The sequence below is a fragment of the Physeter macrocephalus genome, chromosome 12 (genome assembly GCF_002837175.3).
Source record: "Physeter macrocephalus isolate SW-GA chromosome 12, ASM283717v5, whole genome shotgun sequence".
Lineage (NCBI taxonomy): Eukaryota > Metazoa > Chordata > Mammalia > Artiodactyla > Physeteridae > Physeter > Physeter macrocephalus.
In genome coordinates this window covers 50163485-50184486 of record NC_041225.1, presented here as the reverse complement: position 1 = coordinate 50184486, position 21002 = coordinate 50163485, and the positions used below count along the sequence as shown (strand labels likewise).

The window sequence follows — 21002 nt, the reverse complement described above, 5'->3', positions numbered from 1 at the left end:
TGTTAGTTTCTGCTTTATAACAAAGTGAATCAGCTATACATATACATATATCCCCATATCTCCTCCCTCTTGCGTGTCCCTCCCACCCTCCCTATCCCACCCTCCCTATCCCACCCTAAGGCTGAGTCTTGCTTGCCCTTTGAGGATTTTCAGGCCGTGGTGGAAACAGGCTTCTGGTGAGCCTGCCCATCTATCCAGTGTATGTGATCAGACTTCACCTCAGGCTAAGCTGAGGCTCCATTTCCTGCTACTTATTCACACTTCAAAGTACGCATGCAAAGCAAGTAAATTAGTGTTTTTTTTAAGTGGAGGATGAATAGGATTGTGGATTTTTTGATTAGGTCAAAGAATATTTATTACTTTAAAAGTAATCAATAAATACCTCATGGTGGGATATTGGAAAGTTTTGTTTTGTTTTTTTCCAGTACGCGGGCCTCTCACTGTTGTGGCCTCTCCTGTTCCGGACGCGCAGACTCAGCGGCCATGGCTCATGTGGCATGTGGGGTCTTCCTGGACCGGGGCACGAACCCGTGTCCCCTGCATCGGCAGGTGGACTCTCAACCACTGCGCCACCAGTGAAGCCCGCAAAGTTTTTAATACCTATCCAGAGAGCTCTTGCCTCGCTCATGACTCTGTTGCTCTGAAGGAAGCAAAAATTTTAACAATGACTTGTAAGCCATATTTATTTCTGACCAGGAGGGTAGACTTTGCCATGACACCAGTGTGAATTTATCCCTGGAAGATTTTGTAAGAGCAAAAAGAAGGCTGAATATAAATTAGACATATACCTTATGTCTAGTTTTGTGAGTGATATCATGAAAATTTTAAAAATTCATCATGTGACACCAAGGCCAGTGATTCTTGAAGGAAATACAAAGGGATAGGGAAGCTAAATGATATTCTAACAATATAAGCGCCAGTGATTCCACTAAGAAGGGGAGGTGTTCAAAGCAACCAAAGTGCCATGAATGGAGCTCTCAGATGAACTCAGACAAACCCAAAAGATCACGGATGAATAAAAAACATAAGAACTCTAAGGATAGGTGGTAGGGTAGCCACACCACAAATTATCTCTGTGTGGAAACTTGATACACTGCAGGTTAGTAGGGATATGTTGAATTATTTACTAACTGTTGCTTGGACAATTGATTATCTATATGGAAAATAATACAATCCGTTCCTATTTCACACCATAAATAAAAATAATTAACAAGAAGATTAAAGTCCTAAATATGAAAAACAAAAATTTTAAACAAGGGAATGCTGAGGATAGGGAGAATATCCTTTTTTTTTTTAAACATCTTTATTAGAGTATAATTGCTTTACAATGGTGTGTTAGTTTCTACTTTACAACAAAGTGAATCACTTATACATATACATATGTTCCCATATCTCTTCCCTCTTGCGTAGGGAGAATATCCTTATGACTGTAGGATAGAAGAGTTGTTTGTTGGTTTTCTTTAAACAAAATTAAAGCCTACGTGCAAGAAAATGACATTTGATTATGTTAAAGTTTAAAAATTCTGTACATCCAAAACCTCCATAAACAAAGTGAAAAAACAAGCTGCAGATTGGAACACTATATTTGTAAATGCAAATGAATGACAAGGAATTAGTTTCTTGAGTAGAGAACTCCTACAAATCAATACAAGAAAGACAACCCAATACTGTAAAATACTACTACTACTAATAATAATGATGATGACATAGGGTATTAACATACACATTTCTTTTACAGAAAAGGAAAGCTGAAGGGCCAACAAATATATGAAAAGATGCTCCACTTCATTGGTAATCAGTGATGAAAACCATAATGGGGTACAATTAGATTGGCAAGTTAAGAATTCTGAGAATGTTAAACACTGGGGAAGATGTGAAGCAAAAGGGAAGTTCTGTTAAAAGAGTATGTTCCTGTATCCACTTTGGAGAGCAATTTGGAAGTTTATATTGAGGTAGAAGATGCACATGCCCTAGGACCTCCTAATTCTACTCCTAGGTAAAATTTCCTTTAGAGAAATGTTACTTGTGTGCACAAGGCACTAAGAGAAAGAACGTTCATAGCTACATTGTATGTAATACCAAATATCTGGCAACAACCTAAATCCCCCATCCACTGGAGAGTGCGTAAATAACAGGTGGTATATTCAGTCAAGTAAATTCTCTACAGTGGTGGAAATGAATAAATTTACAGCTATCTGTATCCCCACAGATGAAGCAGAATGCAAAAGAATACATAAAGATTGCACTGACATAAAATTTTTAAACAAAGAAGTCCTATGTATATTGCTTAAGGACACACACACACACACAAATGTAAATTATAATAAAATACATGGAAACGGAAATCACCAAATTTAGGAGTTGGCATTTTTGTTGGGCTTGGGGGGATACAAAGTAAGGAAAAAGTGATTATGGAGTACAAACTATTAGTAACGCTTTATTTCTTAAGCTCTTTATTTTTTTTTTTTAACACAGGTGCTGGTTACATTAATCTGCATACTTTCTATGAGTCTAAAATGTTTCATAGTATATTTAAAAGATAAATCACCTTGGTCTTATTTTCCTGACTGTAGGCTCATCATGATACGAACACAGTTCCTCATCATGAAAGAGAGGTATTACCCCTTTTCCAATCAAGCCTTTATGTTCTAGAATTTGGGCTCTTCTCCATTTGTGTGTGTGTGTGTGTGTGTGTGTGTGTGTGTGTGTGTGTGTAGGAAGACGGGAGGGTCTGTTGTGGCTCCTTTGTATTTCAGTAGCTCAGGGAAAATAATTTCTTCTAGGCCTTTCTTGGAAAGGAATTAATCTGGTGCTGAGAATGGAATAGAGATGTGGGAGATACTGGTACTGGGATGGAAAAAGTAGTCTGATTAGAGAAAAAGGAGCAGTCCTGGGGACTGGGAAGGTGATTGGGTTTGGGGGATCTTCTTAAGATGTTTAGACAAGTCTCTCTTATGTGGCCATGTCCAGGGTGGTCAAGGCTGGTGTAACTGCAGGGGCCTTGAGAGCAAAGCAGAAGTCTCTGTGCTGTGCCAGCCTGGTCAGTGGGGAGATGGCAGTGAGGGCATCTTGGTGATCCTCACAGAGCAATGGTCTACTAGATAGAGGAGTGCCATCCCCAGCAACAGCATTCTCTAGAAGGAGCAATGCAATGGAAACAATGAACCACACCCGATCCTTGGCGTCAGGTAAGGCCAAGGGCTCTTTTAGGAGCCAATGAAGGGGTCAGGAAATCTCATTTCCCCCCCATATTGGAAGTTCTCCAGCCACAGCCCTGAGGAAGCTCAGGTTAGATTTAATTTACTTTAGAAAAAAAGAAATGTGATGTTTCTTGTACCTGAATGATTACACATTAATGTCAGACAGCAGAATAAGCAAAGGCTAGAGACTATTAGGAACAGCTCCAAATTCAAAGAAGAGAGTACACTGTTAGCAGATAACTGGAAGCAAACAGAGCTAGGAGTCTCTTTTTCCCATCTTCTCAAGGGAAAAAAATAACCTCCAAACCAATGGGCCAGACCAAAGGTAAAACAAGGAAACTTAGGTTCCCAAATAAGTGTATAAACAGAAGCATTAGCTGAACCTATAAGCTGGGTTATCAGTGTGACGCAGCTTCCAAGAAAATAAACCCCACAGCAGACTGCACTGACAGACTTAAATGGTCAGACCACCGGAGGGAGAAAAATCCCACTGGATGCCAGTTAGGCCACAGCCAGATTTGAGGAACAGCCAAAAAGTACTCAGAAGTGAGTGAAATTGAGCTTTCAGATAACCATATTCTATGTCAAGCTGTTTACATGTATGCCAACCCACCTACAGAAAACCTTGCATTCCCTATGCTTTAAAAAGGTTAAGTATAACTATTTTATCTTAGATAGGTTTCTGAAAATCAATGAGCACTAAAGTATACTTAGAAAAGATTACACAAAAGTTACTTATGTAGAATGTCCATGTTTTAAGAGTATGTATAAGGAACAAAAGAAAGTGTATTAGGGCTCTCCAGAGAAACAGAACCAATAGGAAGTGTGTGTGTGTGTGTGTGTGTGTGTGTGTGTGTGTAATATTTTGCTCTTATAAAAAAGATCCCAGCTCTCCAGAGAAACAGAACCAATAGGAAGTGTGTGTGTGTGTGTGTGTGTGTGTGTGTGTGTGTAATATTTTGCTCTTATAAAAAAGATCCCAGAGAGGTTCCTAGTCCCAAATGCTATGTGAGGATACAATGTGAAGTCTGAACATAAAGAAACAATAGCTGCCAGAGACAAACACTTTAAAAAGCATATCTATGATCCTAAGAAGCCCAGAAGTCTAGGGATATTTACTATAACAGCAAAAAGCTGAATACATCTCAGTGACCTCTAAGAAAGGGCTAAATTATATTGTAAGTTCTACTTAACAGTAGCAATAATAAAATTCCTCTACAAATATTTTTCTTTTAAAATGTGAGGTCTAAACTCTCACTGACACATACATTTAGACATATATATATAGATGCAAAGAGATTATTATAAGGAAGTAGCTCACAAGATTATAAAGGCTGACAAGTCTCAAGACATGCAGGGTAAGCAGGCAAGCTGAAGACCCAGAAGAGTCAAAGGTGCAGCTCCAGTCCAAAGGCCAGCAGGCTCAACCCAGAAAGAGTTGAGTCCGAGGCCGGGGGAAAAAACAGATGTCCCAGCTGGAAGGCAGTCAGCCAGGAGGAATTCTCTCTTACTGGGGGCAGGGAGAGGAGAGTAGGCCTTTTTTGTCCTATTCAGGCTTTCAACTAATTGACTGAGGTCTACCCACCTTAGGAGGGCAATCTATTTTACTCTGTCTATATTTAAACATTAATCTCATCCAAAAAGCATTCTCACAGAATGTTAATATCTGGGCTCCACGTGGCCCAGTCAAGTTTACATATAATATTAACCACCACAAAAGGGAATACATAAAAATGTTATCAATTTATTAGATAATAATAGTTTCACTTGAATTGGCCTTATATTTTGTTATCTCAAATGGCATATTTCCATATTTTATTTTTAAAAATTTTATTGAGTTATAATTAACACACAATATCACATGTATTTCCATAGCTTCTTTTTCACGTTTTTAGTTTCAATCACTTTTAGTTCCTGTCAAATTAATTTATAAATCTTAATTAATAAAACATTCTATTCTGGAAAACCTAAATAAAGAATTGATATCTTCACTAAATACTTTTAGTAAGGACAAACTTCTAAAAATATTTTCATATTCTAAATGTTTGCTCTGATTTCAAAATCTCTAATGAAGAAAATATACAAGGCTTGATAAGATTTCCAAATTACTTTTGTAGTTCTAGCACTACAGGCTGCCACTGAAACCAAAATATAATTCCAATTATCATTATCACAATTCTAAGCTCTTCATATATTATTTAACTTTCTCAGAAAAATTTTACCGTTGTTATCACAAATTTATGATAGTAAATATATAGTTTACTGGGAAAACACTTAAAAGTGATTCATTTATTTACATCTTTTTTACATCATTTGGAGATATTTGAATTTAGTGTCTTTGGGCCAAGTTAAAACATCTGGAAATCTTTCTAAAACTTTGGCTAAATTTCCAGATTTTTCCCCTAGCATTCCATAGTACTGGCTGTTCAAAACCCAGTAAAATTTCTATATAGTTTTTATTGGAATCATTTCCCTTGAATGCCTGTAATAAATTTTGATATCTTCCCCCAGATGTTACTTTTAGCTCCACAGCATCTAAATCATATTTTGCCTTTTAAGTAAATTAAGACACTTTTATGTGTAACAATTGAAGCTGTGCAATAACGACTGAAGTTTTTCTTTCCTGTTTTTGTCAGATAAGTTTTACAAGACCATAAATCTAAATTGCAATAAGTCTGTATTAATGTTTTGTTAAACGTTTCATGCCTAAAAGTCTTTTGATTGTACTTAACAACATAGTAGATGGTGTTAACAGTCTGAATGGTATTTAAAAACATTTTTTGTTTGATCAGTTGAAATTCTTAGAAGTCATTATTTCAAATTCTTTATTGTTGAAAATGATTTATGATTATCCTTTTCTTTTCTCACTCATGATTGCAAATCTTTGTTTGAACCATGAGCTTTAAGTGAACATGATGGCTTTTTGGATGAAATATTAGTTTAGCACTTTCAACTACAATTTTGAACAGTGTTTGCATTCGACATTCATGTCACATTCATGTCATGTTTTCATTTCAGAAATGAAAATCACTTGTTTTATTTTATATTAATTCTTACACAATATCAAAAGACATTTCAGGACGTTTTAAGAAATGTTCCGAGCTATAGTTCATTATCATGTTCTTCCACAGTTTTAGAATATGAATATTTAAAGCATTTAAAAGGAATGTTAAGAAGCTTAACAACACTTTGCTAACACTCATTCTGGGTGTTTTTTTCTCTCTCCAATTTACAACTTTTAACTCAAACACAATACCTTTACAGAAAGGTGTACATGTTACAATTGTATAGCTTGATAAATTTTCATAAACTGAACATGCCCATATGATTAGCACCCAGATAAAGAAATAGAACATACCAACAACCCAGAAGCCCCAATCCCCATACCTTCTCTGTTATTTCCTTCCCACTCAAGAGTAACCAACAGCCTGTTTTTGTACATTACATAAATAGAATCATAAAATACGTATTTTTTTGTGTCTGGTTTCTGTTGCTCAACATTAGGTTTTTGAGATCATCCGTAATCTTACAGGTAGTTATACATCTTTCAATCTTATTGTAGTCTATTGTGTGACAACACCATAATTTGTCCATTTGGGTTGTTTCCAGGTTTGGATATCACTAATGGCACTGCTATGAACACTCTCTGCTCTGACCAATACGGCAGCTACTAGCCAAATGTAGCTCTTTAAGTTTGAATAAAATTAAATTGAAAATCAGTTCCTCAGTTGCACTAACCACATTTCAAGTGCTCAGTAGTTACGTGGCTAGTAGCTACTGTATGGACAGCATAGAATAGAGCACTCGCATCATTGCAGCAAGTTCTATTGCACAGTGAATTCACGTGTTGGTGAACATATGAAACTGCTGGGTCAAAAGCTATGCATATGTTCAACACTGACAGATAGCAGATAGTGTCAAATAGTTTTGGTGTGTTCATTATTATTTTGTTATAAATTCTTCTATTTTAAAATATTAAACCACTGTATTTACTTTTCACCTAAGAATTACAATGCACTAAAACAGTAAAACCAAATAAAAAATTAAACTATTTAGGAGCAGTAGCAACTGTTAGAACATGGAATGATTCGTAGGTAATGCACAAGGCAGTGACATTATTTACTATTATTTACCATAATTTACACAGGCCAAGCTAACAGAGGTTGCAAATGTTTCTCAGATGTCATTACAACAAAAGGTCTGTTATCAATGGCTGTCACAGAAGAACTAATGAACTTACATTAGAATTTAAACAATCTATTTTAGTCCTATGACAGTTACAGTAATATTATTTACCACTGGTACAAATTTCAGTACTTTAACTGAGACAGCCATGCTGCTGTCTATCAGCTAAATATCAGATCTGCTCATAATCCCAACCAATTAACATTGGATATTATCAATCTTTTAAAGTTTTGGCAAACTGAGAGGCCAATGTTGTTGTTGTCTAAACTGTATTTAACCATGAATGAATTTGTGCACCTGTACATATATATGTTGGTCTTTATCATTTCTCCCCTCTTGAGTTGCTCATTTATATTCCTTGTCCATTTTAAATATCAATTTATACTTTTACTATTATATATTATATACTATATGATTGCCCATGTATAACCTTTGCCCATTTAAAATTACTAATTTGTAAATGTTCTTTTTATATTAAGGAAATTAGTCTTTTGTCTACGTGTCTTACAAATATTTCCCTCCAATTTGTAGTTTACCTTTTTCCTATAGAATTGTTTTAAATGATATGTAGTCAAGTTTCTTAATCTCTTCTTTTTTCTTTTTTGGCTTTTGTATTTTATGTCATGCTTTGAAAGCCTTACCTTCTCAAAGAGTATATGAAAAATTCCTGTTTTTTTCTGCCTTTGTTTTTAAAATATTTGATATATCTGTAATTTACTTTGGCATAAGAAGTACGGATCTACCCTTGTATTTTTCTAAGTGGCCTATGTTTTTGTTAGACACTGCTAGTTACCTACCTGGCATCCATTCTTCCTTACTAACACAATGTGACTTTGTTTAGGGCAGTAACTGTGCCCAGCTTAAAATACCTTCCCAGACTCTCTTGCAGCAAGGGGTGGCCAAGTGATTCAGTTCTGTCCTGAGATATAAGGGAAAGTCACTGAATGTGGCTTCCAGACAGATTTTTAAATAAAGGTAATTTTGACTGACAAGCTCCATTTGACCTTCACCTTTCTTCCTGCTTGGAACCTAGATGTAATACCTAGAGGTGAAGCAGCCATCTTGAGACAAGGATGAAAGCCGCTCACCAAAAATGGCAGAGTAAAAAGATAAAAGGAGCCTGAGTCCTTGACGACATTAAGCTGCCATATTAGTCTTGTATTATACACCCTTGGATTACTTATGAGAAAAATAAACTCCTATTTACTGAAGCCATTGATCATAGGGTTGCTTCTTGCAAACAAATACATTCCTATTGATGCAATATCTCACTTATTTAATAATCCATCTTTTTATACCAATTTGGTATGCTACCTCTAACTTCTAACATACTAACTTCCTATATATAATTGCAAACAAATACATTCTTATTGATGCAATATCTCACTTATTAATAATCCATCTTTTTATACTAATTTGGCATGCTACCTCTATCTAACTTCTAACATACTAACTTCCTATATATAATTGAGTGTATTTCTGGAAACCCTCGTTTCATTGATGTAAATGACTTCAGTTTAATAGCTACTATTTACTAAATACTGGGATGATTCTATATGCTTTATATTAACTAGATCGCTTAAACCTCACAACAGCCCTTAGAACCTTAATTATTTAATATTAATGTGTAGCACTTGTAAGCCTAGAGCTAATAGTGGATTTTTAAAAGTGGAATGGAAAAGATCAAAAAGGAAAGAGAAAGAAAGGGTGTTTCAATTATCTATATGATGGATTACAGTAGAAGGCAACTATCTATGTTGCTCTCTTAACTGGCAACACTGTTGTTCCACATTGTAATGGTAAAGAGCACTAGACTTATGGTTTGAAGACATAAGCTCTTATTCCAACTCTGCTGGTCAACAGTGTTACTTTAGACAAGTCTTCCTTAGGTTTTAGTTTCCTCATCTGTATAATGACGTATGATTACACTCATTAGTGATCTCTAGAGTTTTGCCTAACTTTAACAATCTATGAAAGACTATAATTAAGCTATTGGTTTTGAAATTCACTGGATCCGAATATGATTTCGGGATTCAATGACCAGGTTCATGTATTCATTCAACAAAAGTACTGAGGATACAATGATGAACGTGTCAGAAAATGTCCCTGACCCAATGGGGCTTATATAATAGTGGAGGAATTAAAAAAACAAAACAAAACCTAGACACCAAGAGTAGTAGTACTACAAATGAAATAAGCCATGATGTAATAGAGATTAACTGGGGCACATGGTTGGACAGTTACAAGATTCAGGGAAGATTTCTCTGAAGAAATGGTTATGAAGTTTGTATAACATGAAGATGGCTATGGCATAATAATACATGAAAAAGAGTAAAATGCAAAGTGGCAATTTACGTTAAAACAATTATAACAATGTAAGGATGCACTGTAACACACATACAGAAAAGTACATGAAACATGCAGCTTAATAAATCATTAAAAACCACCCATTAAAGTCCCTCAAGAGTCTTTCCAAATACAACCCTTCTCCCTCCCCATTAGGGGTAAGCATTAGGACTTTTTGGTGGTCACTTTCTTGCACAAGACTCTATTCATTTTCATTGCATAAGATTCCACTATATAACTGTACCATTTTATGTTGATGGATATGCTATGTCCAATTTTTCATGTTACTCTGCACATGTCTTTTGTGGCATATGTACATGCATTTCTGTTGGGATATATCAAGAGTAGAATTGCAGACCTTGGCCTTAGTTTTAAAAGCACGTTTCAGATACCGTATTTCTAATCAAAAGCTCTGACAAAGAAAACATGGCTTAGAATGTCAGGTATGGTGTGGTACCAATATGCCTGCTCGATTTCACAAACGACTAAACTTCAGCCAAAGGAGTTTTCATTTCCTTCTACTCACCTGCTATTCCCTCTGTCTGTAACAGTCTTCCCTCCCTTCTCTGCTTAGTTAACTTTTACTTATCCCTAAGGATTTCAGCTTAAGCATCATTGCCTCAGGAAGGCTTTTCTTGTCTAATTCCTCTGTTATACACTCTCTTGCCACCACAGGCCTTTCTCCATTTGTTGCAATTGTCTTACATTTTGTTAAACTAATTGTCTACCTTTCAAAAAATACTGGCTCATTAGGGTTCATCTGTGGTCTTTGTTGCACATCATTGTATTCCTGCACCTAGTGTAGTACCTGGCACATAGAAAGGGGTCAATTAACAGCTGATGAACATCTACTATCTCTTCACATTCAAGTTACCCAATTCAAATGCTGTTTCTTCTGAACGTTTCATTCTTGGGGCCACCACCAGTACCATCCTTGGAAAATACATTTGTATTAGGCTAAAGAGTTTCCTAAGTCCCATTTAGCAAAGAAGATGGAGTATGAGGGACTTGGAGCCTAGGCCCATCATCATCAACAAGAATATTTTCACTGTTTCCTATGGAGACACTAAATTATCACAGAGTGTAATTCAGCATAAGGATTACAAAACATATGGGTTGTTTCATTATCAAATGGTGCACACAATTTAAGTGATATTTAAATAGCAACTGATTAATTCCACAAAAGAAAAATCACTATAAAACCAAGAAAAATGTAGAATTTCAATCATTTATCTTCATCAGTGAGCACTTATTTGTGAATAACACCAATCTACTTTTATATTAGCTTTTTCTCTTTATTACCAGATGACAAATTTCTCCCATAACCAGTCATTCTGTATCATTTCATTTGATCCTGTATAAGTACTTTGGTAAGCTTTTTTTGCTTGTTTGATTTTTAATAAAAACAGCTCAGTGGCAACTATTATACAAAAACTAAGGTTTCTTACTCTTGATAAATCTAATTTACTTATATTCCAAGTGTTAATTTAACAAAATTATTACAGGTAGGAAAGCTTACTTTCCCCATCCCATAGGCATTAATAACCTTCACATACTCTAATTATAAGTAAATTCAAAATATTCCATTAAAATTTTTTTCATATTAATATCTAACTTAAATCTCAGTGACAGCATTAGTATATCATTGAACTGTTCAGAAGGGATGTTTCGGGAATTTTTTCCAAGCACTTGCAAATTGCAAATTAAATATCTTCAAAGTAAAAACTTGTGGATATCTTGCTGAAAATTAGAAAAGTTGAAACCAGGGTTACTACTAATACAAAATGTAAAATAGGAAATTATTTTACTAATGCCATCTTAATCATCCTGACATTCTTTCCGTAAATTAACCTCCAAACTGCAACCTCAGCATATCAAAAGAATTTCAAATGAGCAACCTAACCCTAAGCTTCAATAATATATGCTTTGAACAGGGAATAAATATTCTCTTAACCATTTCTCTTCAGACCACTATACCCCATAAGACACAGTAGGGTCTAAAATTGTTATAAAGTGTACAGGAAGAAAGTTTGTTATAAAGAAAATGTATTCACAAGCAGACTTTCTTCAGAAAATATAATGATTTCTAGTGCAAAGATATAAGAATGTCTAGTCTCTACTAAGGTCAAAAATCACATTTTGGAATTTATTTGAAAAGTGACAAAAGATTCTCAAACACACAAAGTACTGTCAGGAGATTAAACAAATGAGGAATAGAGTACTTGTAATTCAGTTTCTAAGGGGAAATTAAAATGTAGTACTAGGTACAAGCATTCAGTTAAAGAAACCTTTTAGGAAACAGGATAATAAAACACTTATATTGTTTATGTGACTAAAATGTCAGAGAATACCTGAGGGTGATTTTTGGCTCTATTAAGACTTATTTCAGACTGCCATGAATTGTATTAACACAAGCCTAAATCCTGTAATAGGGCCTTTTAAACACTCTGAGACACCCTATGGCTCCCCATGATGTGTGTTGTTCTCTGATGCAAAGAACAAAACAAGAAAACCAATTTGTTCAATTACCAAAAAAAACTGTATGGAAGTAAGACATTTTAACAAAACTTAACAAACGTGTCACAATTTCCTGAAGCCTAACACTAGCTAAAATATGCACTACTGAAAATGTAAAAGATAAATAAATAACAATCATTTAAAATACTGTTCTTTGAATATGAAAAATATTGTTTTTATTTGTTTGCAGAAGTATTATTTTATTCAATGGTTTATTACATCAGAATTCTTTAAATGAACTAAATTTTAAACAATATTTAAACAAAAATATCTACCTCACATTTTAAGTCAATGCAAATTTTCACTAATTTAGAATATTAATATATTAATATTTGGGGAATGTTTGGAAATAGATATATATAAAACTGTCTTATAGACCTTAGAAATTAGCAGGTTTAGTAATGGTTCATAAAACTTTATAAATCTCCCTAAACTGTATTTTAATACAAAGAAAATTATATATAGACTTTGATTTATATTCAAAATTTCAGTTATTTTATAATCAATTTAAAACAGAAGTAAATGTCTCATAATTCTTTTTTTTTTTTTTTGAGGATTAACATTCATCAGGATTACTACAACTGAAAACACTTAAAACATGTATACGCACACACAGACAACTAGAAGAGACTATCTGGGTAACTGTTTTAAAAATACTAATGAACTAATAATTAGGTTGGAAATCATGATTTACAATCAATATGACATAAAATATTATTATATATAAATTCAAGGAGAGGACATTGTAGTCAGCTTACCATTATTAGCTGTAGCAGTACTGTATCTTGCACACATTTACAAGTCATGTTTTCAAACTAACAATGTTTTAACTGCTTTGCTCATTAGCACATGAAGACATTAGCTAAGCTTGAAACATTATAAATTGTGTTTATATATATCCTAAACTGGACAGGTCCCAAGATTAAATGCTGTTATTTTTAAATACTTTTTTAGAACACAAATATCTCATTTTATTTTACATCATCAGGAATAAACGTGATTCATATAAGTGAACTTTTTATTCACATCTTAAAGAAATGATAGCTTAAAAAATTTTTAAACCATCTTTTTGATGGAGTTGGTCCTAAAATGCCTTGACTTATTGCTTAGTAAAATTCTACTGCCTGGTATGGACCCCTAAGCGTTCTGAGGAAGATTTCAGAGTCAACACTATGACCATCAAATATAATAATCTACTACAACAAAGTACTGATCTCAGAAACTCCTGAAGTATGACAAATGTTCATTTTACAGTTGCTGCCTCTGTAGCTGTAGATCCTTCCTCACTATTCCGTATTATTTTAGGTTCTAGAGGTTCTATCCTTCTGTTGCTTCTGTTTTCCTAAACTTGTTTAAATAATCAGCATTATGTAATTTTTCCACATTATTCTGGTCCAAAGGTACCTCCATACTTTTCCTGCAGCTTAAAATAAGCTTTTTTTTTTTCTTTTTCAGGTGGGGTAGGGGAGAGGGGAAAAGGAAGAGAGATGGGCTTGATATTTTGCTAATTTGTAGGCTTACTTCAGAGCTGCTGGATACTTCCTGATAGATCAGGTTGCTAAAGGAATACATACCAAGAGGTGGCCACGTTATCATATTGAAGACAGCAGTTAACTCTTCCAGCTGAGACCAGAAAGGATAATAATATGCTAATGGTTATTAGGCATTTGCTATTTTATCGATATAAATTATTTTATCTACCGTACAAACTAAGATTAATTAAACGTACATCTACAGTCTATGAAAGTATTTGCCAAAAAAATTTCTCTAGTTAAAATTTCTTAATACTTCCCTTTGCAAATATTATTGTATTCTTGTTAAAGAGTACCTGATACTTGTTAAAATATCAAGTAATACAGGACAAGGTGTTATAAAAACAAAACACACAGCTGGGAAGCATTTTATTTTCTTCTACTTCATATAACATTGTTCAGGACCACAAGACTCTAATGTTCTCTTTCCAGCAACTTTTATGACTTCGGAGTACCACTTAAAAATATTTATTGGTGCTATAAATATTACTGTTTTTCTACATATTGACAATTTTAATGAATGCCATATCCATCATACCTCTTGCTTTTTTGGTCAGAAAGATAAACAGAAACTTTAAATCAAATGTTTAGACATTCAAAAGTGGTTTTTAAAAGCACACCCAAACAAACCAAATCTACATCAGCAACTGTTATAATTAGTTTCAATTGTTATTATTAAGAATTCTTAACAAGGACATACTGACTGAAGCATGTATGAGATTTTTTAAATTATAATTTAAAAGCAAAATTAAATTTATAAATAAAAAGATTAATGGCCAAATTAAATAAAGTTTAAGCATCAGATTTAAAATATCTTAATTTTTAGGTTATTCAGAAATACATTTTGTGAATAATAATTACTTCATAAATATATATATAAATATAAATATATATCTACAGGATCTGCAATGCAGGAGAAAACCCTTTAAAGAAAAAAATTGCACTTTTGGATTATCAGGATGCTGTCATATTTACCCTTCAAGTGAAATATAATTACCATTCCAGGTGCTTTTGGCACAAGTTTTTAGGTGAATATTGACACAATCTTAAAAACACAATGCTTTTATATTTTATTCACTGGAATATGATGAATCAAACAGAATTCTGACCAAAAATATTCAGGTAACTGCAATTGCTTAATTAAATACAAAAAAAATATTGTTTTAAAAAGACCTTAGACTGCCTTTACATCTGGAACATGTAAAATTTTACCAGCAATACGTTTTTTTCAATCCCCTCAAGCAAGAATTCCCAGCCTACACAGAAAGGTAACATTGTCTTTTTCTACTCATATATGACTTAGATCACACCCCAGTATATAAGGACAAAAAATAAATGTATAATAAAAAGATTGGATAAATCAGGAGAGGCTTTTTGGTCTTGAATTCTTCACCCACTAACAATGAAGCAGCACTGTAGGCAGCCCAAAACACACCAAAGAGCTTTAAAAAAACAAACAAAAAAGACAAAAGGCAGCATATTAGCAAGTTAATTAACATTTTGGGTATCATAAAAATAACATTTACAGTATTCTTTTAAAACAACCCTAACAACCAATTGTAGAAGCAGTAACACTTTTTGAGAATGTTTAAAACTTGTTAGGAATATTCATCCTTGCTCTGCTCTATGACTTCTGCAAATGAAGTCTTTTGTTATCAAACTTGTCTAATTATAAGAATCACCTTGGGTGCCTATTAAAAAACAGAATCCTGGGATTCATTCTAGTTCTACTGAATCAGAATCTCTAAGGGAAGAAGGGTCTAATTATCAGGCTTTTTAACAAGTGTCCCTGGTGACTTAAGATACAGCAACTTTCGGAAAAACTATTATAGGGATAGGCAGCTGAAAGACATTTGTTTCCTGAAAGAAAGCTAATTGATCTTCACAAAGTAGAAATTTTTCCTTTCCTTTTTTTTCCAAGAAGTAGAAAAACATATTAAGTGAAAATTTTACGCAACATTTATTAAGTATCAAATCATTTCCCAGGACAAGGTAGAAGTATAGTGTTACATGGAAAGGAGGAAAACCATAACATTTTGGTTGAGTTTTCTTTTTTTTTTAATGTTTGAAAATTTTTCATAATAAAAAAATTTTTTTTGCTTTTTTTAAAAAACTGAAGTATAGTTGATGTCCTAATGTATAGCACAGGGAACTATATTCAATATCCCATGGTAAACCATAATGCAGACTGACTGAAAATGTATTTGAGATGGTCCGATTTTATATTGTGCTTTTTAAACTAAAAATATACAAAAAAACCTGCAAGATATTTTAAACCTACAAGAAAAAGTATAGGGAAATAAATGAAGTAAAATTATAATCAAATTGCATTTGTATGGCATGATTAAATTTTTTGTAAATAAATGGTTAAAGATTAGTAAGAGTTACAGAGATTTAATATTAAAAAAATTAGTGCTTGTAGATTAAACTGTATTCTAATGCTAGAGTTAAGTGATGAGAGTTTTGCAACATTATTTCTCAGCGAACTTTGGACTAAAACAAGAAACATGTAAAACAGATTGTTACACACAGAAGATTAAGTGATTAGGGAAAGAAATGTGGGGAAGAAAATCTAAAGTTTAAAAAGAATTGTATCCTAAACTTTTAATGATATAAAAAAGATTCTTCCGTTTTATAATAATCCATTCACATGTTGCATAAAGAACATTAAGACCAATTTTCAGTTGAACTCAATGACTAAAAATAACCAGAGGACAGTTTTAGCAATTTGGGGAGTAGTCTCAGAAGCATTCAAACAGGCTTTAACCCACAACAACACACAAGCAGTGATCCTGAATGATTCAGTAAAGTGGTATGTTCACTAAGGCTAGATAATTAAATGCCAGCATGGGGCTAGCTCTTGTACTGTAAGACTTTTAAACTAAGTGCTAATAATGACAATTTAAAAAAAATTTAGGATTAGAGGAAAGAAAGCTCCTCTCCTTGGTCTCTGAAGTGTTCAAACAGTTCAAACTGTTCTTAGAGATGTTCTCAAAATATTCGTTTAATATTTATAATAATAACAGCTACCACTTGGCCTACTCTGTCAAGCACTATACTAGACATTATTTATACTTTAAAATCCGTAACAAACCCTAAAAAGTAGTTAAGACTCCCATTTTGCATAGGAGGGTACGAAAAGATACCTCCCCGAGGCAAACAGCAAGTAAGTGGCAGAACCAGAATCTGAATTCAGAACTGACTGGTTCCAAAATCCAACTCTTCTCAATACCCAAGGCTTATATAATGTCAGTATTAGCCTGTAGTTACTCAATTCTAAAAGGAATAATTTCTTTTATATTGGAATTAGTAATAAACTTTAAGTAAAACCAAAACTCATAAAAGTTACTCTACTTAAAAATTTAAGTCTAAGTTCTATTTTCCATAAAGAAAAAAAATTATATTCACTGTGTAATATACATACATGTGTTAGTGGTCATTTATTTCCAAAAGTTGTTCAAAATTAATAAATGCCAAAATTTAAGTTCAATCACTACTCATTAATATTTAATATTATCAGTAAATGTTTAAAGTGGGTACACATGTTAACATAAGCTTAACACAGCACAAAGAAGTCCTGATCTCTGCAACATAGAAAAGCCAATTTATTAGAACCACATATATCATATTTGATAAAGAACTTACTATTCAAATATCAGTGACAATTATCCAGTCCCAGTGGAATTTTATTTTATTTTTAGCGAGGTTTTTTTTTTTAATTGGAGTATAATTGCTTTATGCAATGAAGTGAATCAGCTGTATGCATACCTATATCCCCTCCCTCTTGGACCTCCCTCCCACCCCCCTTCCCAATCCCACCCATCTAGGTCATCACAGAGCATCAAGCTGAGCTTCCTGTGCTTTACAGAATGTTCCCGCTACCTATTTTACGCATGGTAGTGTGCATATGTCAATCCTAATCTCCCAATTCGCCCCACCCTCCCCTTCCCCACCTGTGTCCACATGTCCATTTTCTACATCTACGTCTCAATTCCTGCCCTGCAAATAGGTTCACCTATACCATTTTTCTAGATTCCACATATATACGTTAATATACAATTTTTTTTTCTCTTTCTGGCTTACTCCACTCTGTATGACAGACTCTAGGTCCATCCATATCTCTACAAATGACCCAATTTCGTTCCTTTTTATGGCTGAGTAATATTCCATTGTATATATGTACCACATCTTCTTTACCCATTCATCTGTCGTTGGACATTTAGGTTGTTTCCATGTTCTGGCTACTGTAAATAGTGCTGCAATGAACATTGGGGTACACGTGTCCTTTTGAGCCAGCGGAATTTTAAATAAATACCTCCCACAAAATCTAAGTCAGATGAACTAGAAGAAAATTTTAACATTAAATAAAAAAATTCTCTGAGTGTAATACCCCAAGGTTTGATTTGCTCTTTGTTCTTTATTCTTCCCTAGACATACATTATAATTTATGGCAATTAAAAGGGGAAAGTAAAAGAAATACAACTGGTATAATTAGTGAGTAAGGTCACTGTTCCAAAATACTACGAACTGTTTGATAAACAGTTATAGATTACAAGATTCTTAGCCAGAGAACTAGTACAGTCAGCTCTTATTACCTGTGGGTTCTGCATCCACGGATTCAACCAACTGTGGATCGAAAATATTTGGGGGGAAGAAAAAATTCCAGAAAGTTCCAAAAAGCCAAACTTGAATTTGCTGCACTACAGACAACTATTTACATAGCATTTACATTGTATTAGGTATTGTAAGTAATCTAGAAATGATTTAAAGTAGATGGAAGGATGTGCACAGATTACATGTTAAATACTACACCATTTTGTATAGGAAACTTGAGCATCTGCAGATTTTCTTGTCTGCGGGGGGGCGGTCCTAGAACGAATCTCCCGTGGATACGGAGGGACAACTGTATACTTTTTTTTTTTTACTGGGAAACAGTAAACTACTGTTTATAACACACTACTTACTTTTATAAGTGTAGACACCACTTCAAATGATCCAACCACCAAAAGTATAGGGGCTATTACAATGAGAGGAAGTAATGAATATCCTATAACTCCAAGAACTTGGCCATATGCAACCTGTGAATTTTCAAAATGTTAAATAAATATCACAGAAATCAAGATACTTATTTTAACCACTATTAAACATCATATATACTTTGTTGTACTTACATAAATGTGAGAATTAAGAAAAAAGTATCATACCCATTATATTTCAAATTATCATATAGTCTCTTATATTCGTGGACAATGTCAACAACCCACCATGATTTCAATTATCAATTCTGATGATACCCAAATCTACATTTCCTGCTCTCTCTCTTTTGAGCTTCAGACTTATATATCCAATTACCTTGAGTATATCTCTTAGTCACTATTTCCCTTGTTGTAGGAGGATTATTTAAAGGAACCACACCATCTTATTTTGATGAAACATTCAAGTCTAGAGAAGCTAGATGTGACAAATGCAGACTAGAAGGGAAGGGAGAGAAGGTAGGAGGACTGAAGAGAAAAATATTTTTTAGTGGCTACTGTGTGCCACACTCCGTGACAGAGCTTCACATATTGTGAAGATCAAATGCACTAACAACCCTATGTGGTATTACTGTCCCCATTATGAAGAAAGTGATTCCAGAGAGACAAAGAGCTTTGTTCAGGAAAGCAAAGCTAGTTGGTAAGAGTCCAAATTAAGATCTAGGTCTTTTAACTTCTCTATCAACAGTCCTAAATTACCAAAACATTTAGTGATATATTTTTTCACATAAAAATTATATGAGGTTTTGTCTAGAATGTAAGAAATAATATGCAAACAAATGTCCCTGTTAGAATTATTTTAAATTTCCATAAACAGAGTGAGAAAATTACATAGATAAATGTTATTGTACATTTATTCAAGAGTTTTAAGTTAAGATGATGGATTGAGTGCATATATCTAATACCATTCCTTCCTGAAACTCCATTAAAAGGGAAGGAAAAAAGGAAACTCCTTTTTATAAGAGGCATAAACTGGAGATTAGAAGACAGGACAAGAGCAACTTAATTTTGGAAACTGGAAAGCAGAATAACAAGAGCTTGGTGGAGACCTTTCCACCAAGTATGAGAAAAAGGCTCAAGAGTTCTGCATTTAGCATTCAGTGTTCATAGAGTAAGCCTGATATGAGTCAGCACCCACATGATATAGTAACTCCGCCTGGCATCCCTTGTGCTTTACTCTCTCCACAGAGAGTTGAATTCCAGAGTGCTGGAATTCCTAGGTTTATAGTAATTCATAAAGTCTAATTTAATGGAGCAGTGATTCTCAAGGTGCGGCCCATGGACCTCTGGGGGTCCCAGAGACTCTTCTAAAAGACTGGAACATCAAAACTATTTTTTGTAATAGGGGACTTCCCTGGCGGTCCAGTGGTTAAGACTCCACGCTTCCACTGCAGGGGGCACAGGTTCAATCCTTGGTAGGGGAACTAAGATCCCGCATGCCGCAAGGCACGGAAAAAAAATAAAATAAATAAAACTTAAAAAAAAAAAACCACAAAACTATTTTTTATAATAGTAATAAAACATTATTTGCCTTTTTAATTGGGTTGATATTGGTACCAATAGAACAAAAGCAATGGGTAAAACATGCTGCTTTAGCACAAATCAAGGTGGCATGAATCATACTAGTAGTTACTGTGTTCTTTACTACCCCACATTCACAGGAAAAGAAGAAAAAAAGCCAGTTTCACTTAAGAATGTCCTTAATGAAGCAGTTAAAATGATTAATTTTATTAAGCCTCAACCTTTGAATATATCTTTTTTTTTTTTTTTTTTGCGGTACGCAGGCCTCTCACTGTTGTGGCCTCTCCCGTTGCAGAGCACAGGCTCCGGACGTGCAGGCTCAGCGGCCATGGCTCACAGGCCTAGCTGCTCTGCGGCATGTGGGATCTTCCCACACCGGGGCACGAACCCGTGTCCCCTGCATTGGCAGGCGGACTCTCAACCACTGCGCCACCAGGGAAACCCTGAGTATGTCTTTTTAATATTCTGTGTAACAAAATGAGAAGTACACAGAAAGCATTTCTTCTGTATCTTGATTCAATGGTTATCCCAAGGAAGAGCATTTGTACAACTGTGTGAGTGAAGAGTTGAATTAGATGCTTTATCCATAGAATACCATTTTTACTTGAAAGAACAAATGAAAGGCAAACTATGATTATTCAGAATTAGGTACTGACAGGCAACATGAA

At 34.2% G+C, this 21002-nt stretch overlaps 1 protein-coding gene across 2 annotated transcripts in view; it reads right to left on the bottom strand.

Annotated features, from left to right (window-relative positions):
• Positions 1-11917: 11917 nt before the first annotated feature.
• The window catches only part of YIPF4 (Yip1 domain family member 4), a 29017-nt gene continuing 19932 nt past the window's right edge, over positions 11918-21002 (bottom strand). Inside the window, exons 4-5 of one of the 2 annotated variants that reach the window (XM_028496942.2) lie at positions 18745-18858; positions 11918-13871 (exon numbers count right to left, since the gene is read on the bottom strand). In XM_028496942.2, coding sequence (XP_028352743.2) covers positions 13566-13871; positions 18745-18858 — 420 coding nt within the window. In that variant the 3' untranslated portion in view covers positions 11918-13565. Of the gene's footprint in view, positions 13872-14826; positions 15223-18744; positions 18859-21002 lie in introns of those variants that run through there. The other variant, XM_007102470.2, reaches the window with a different exon arrangement.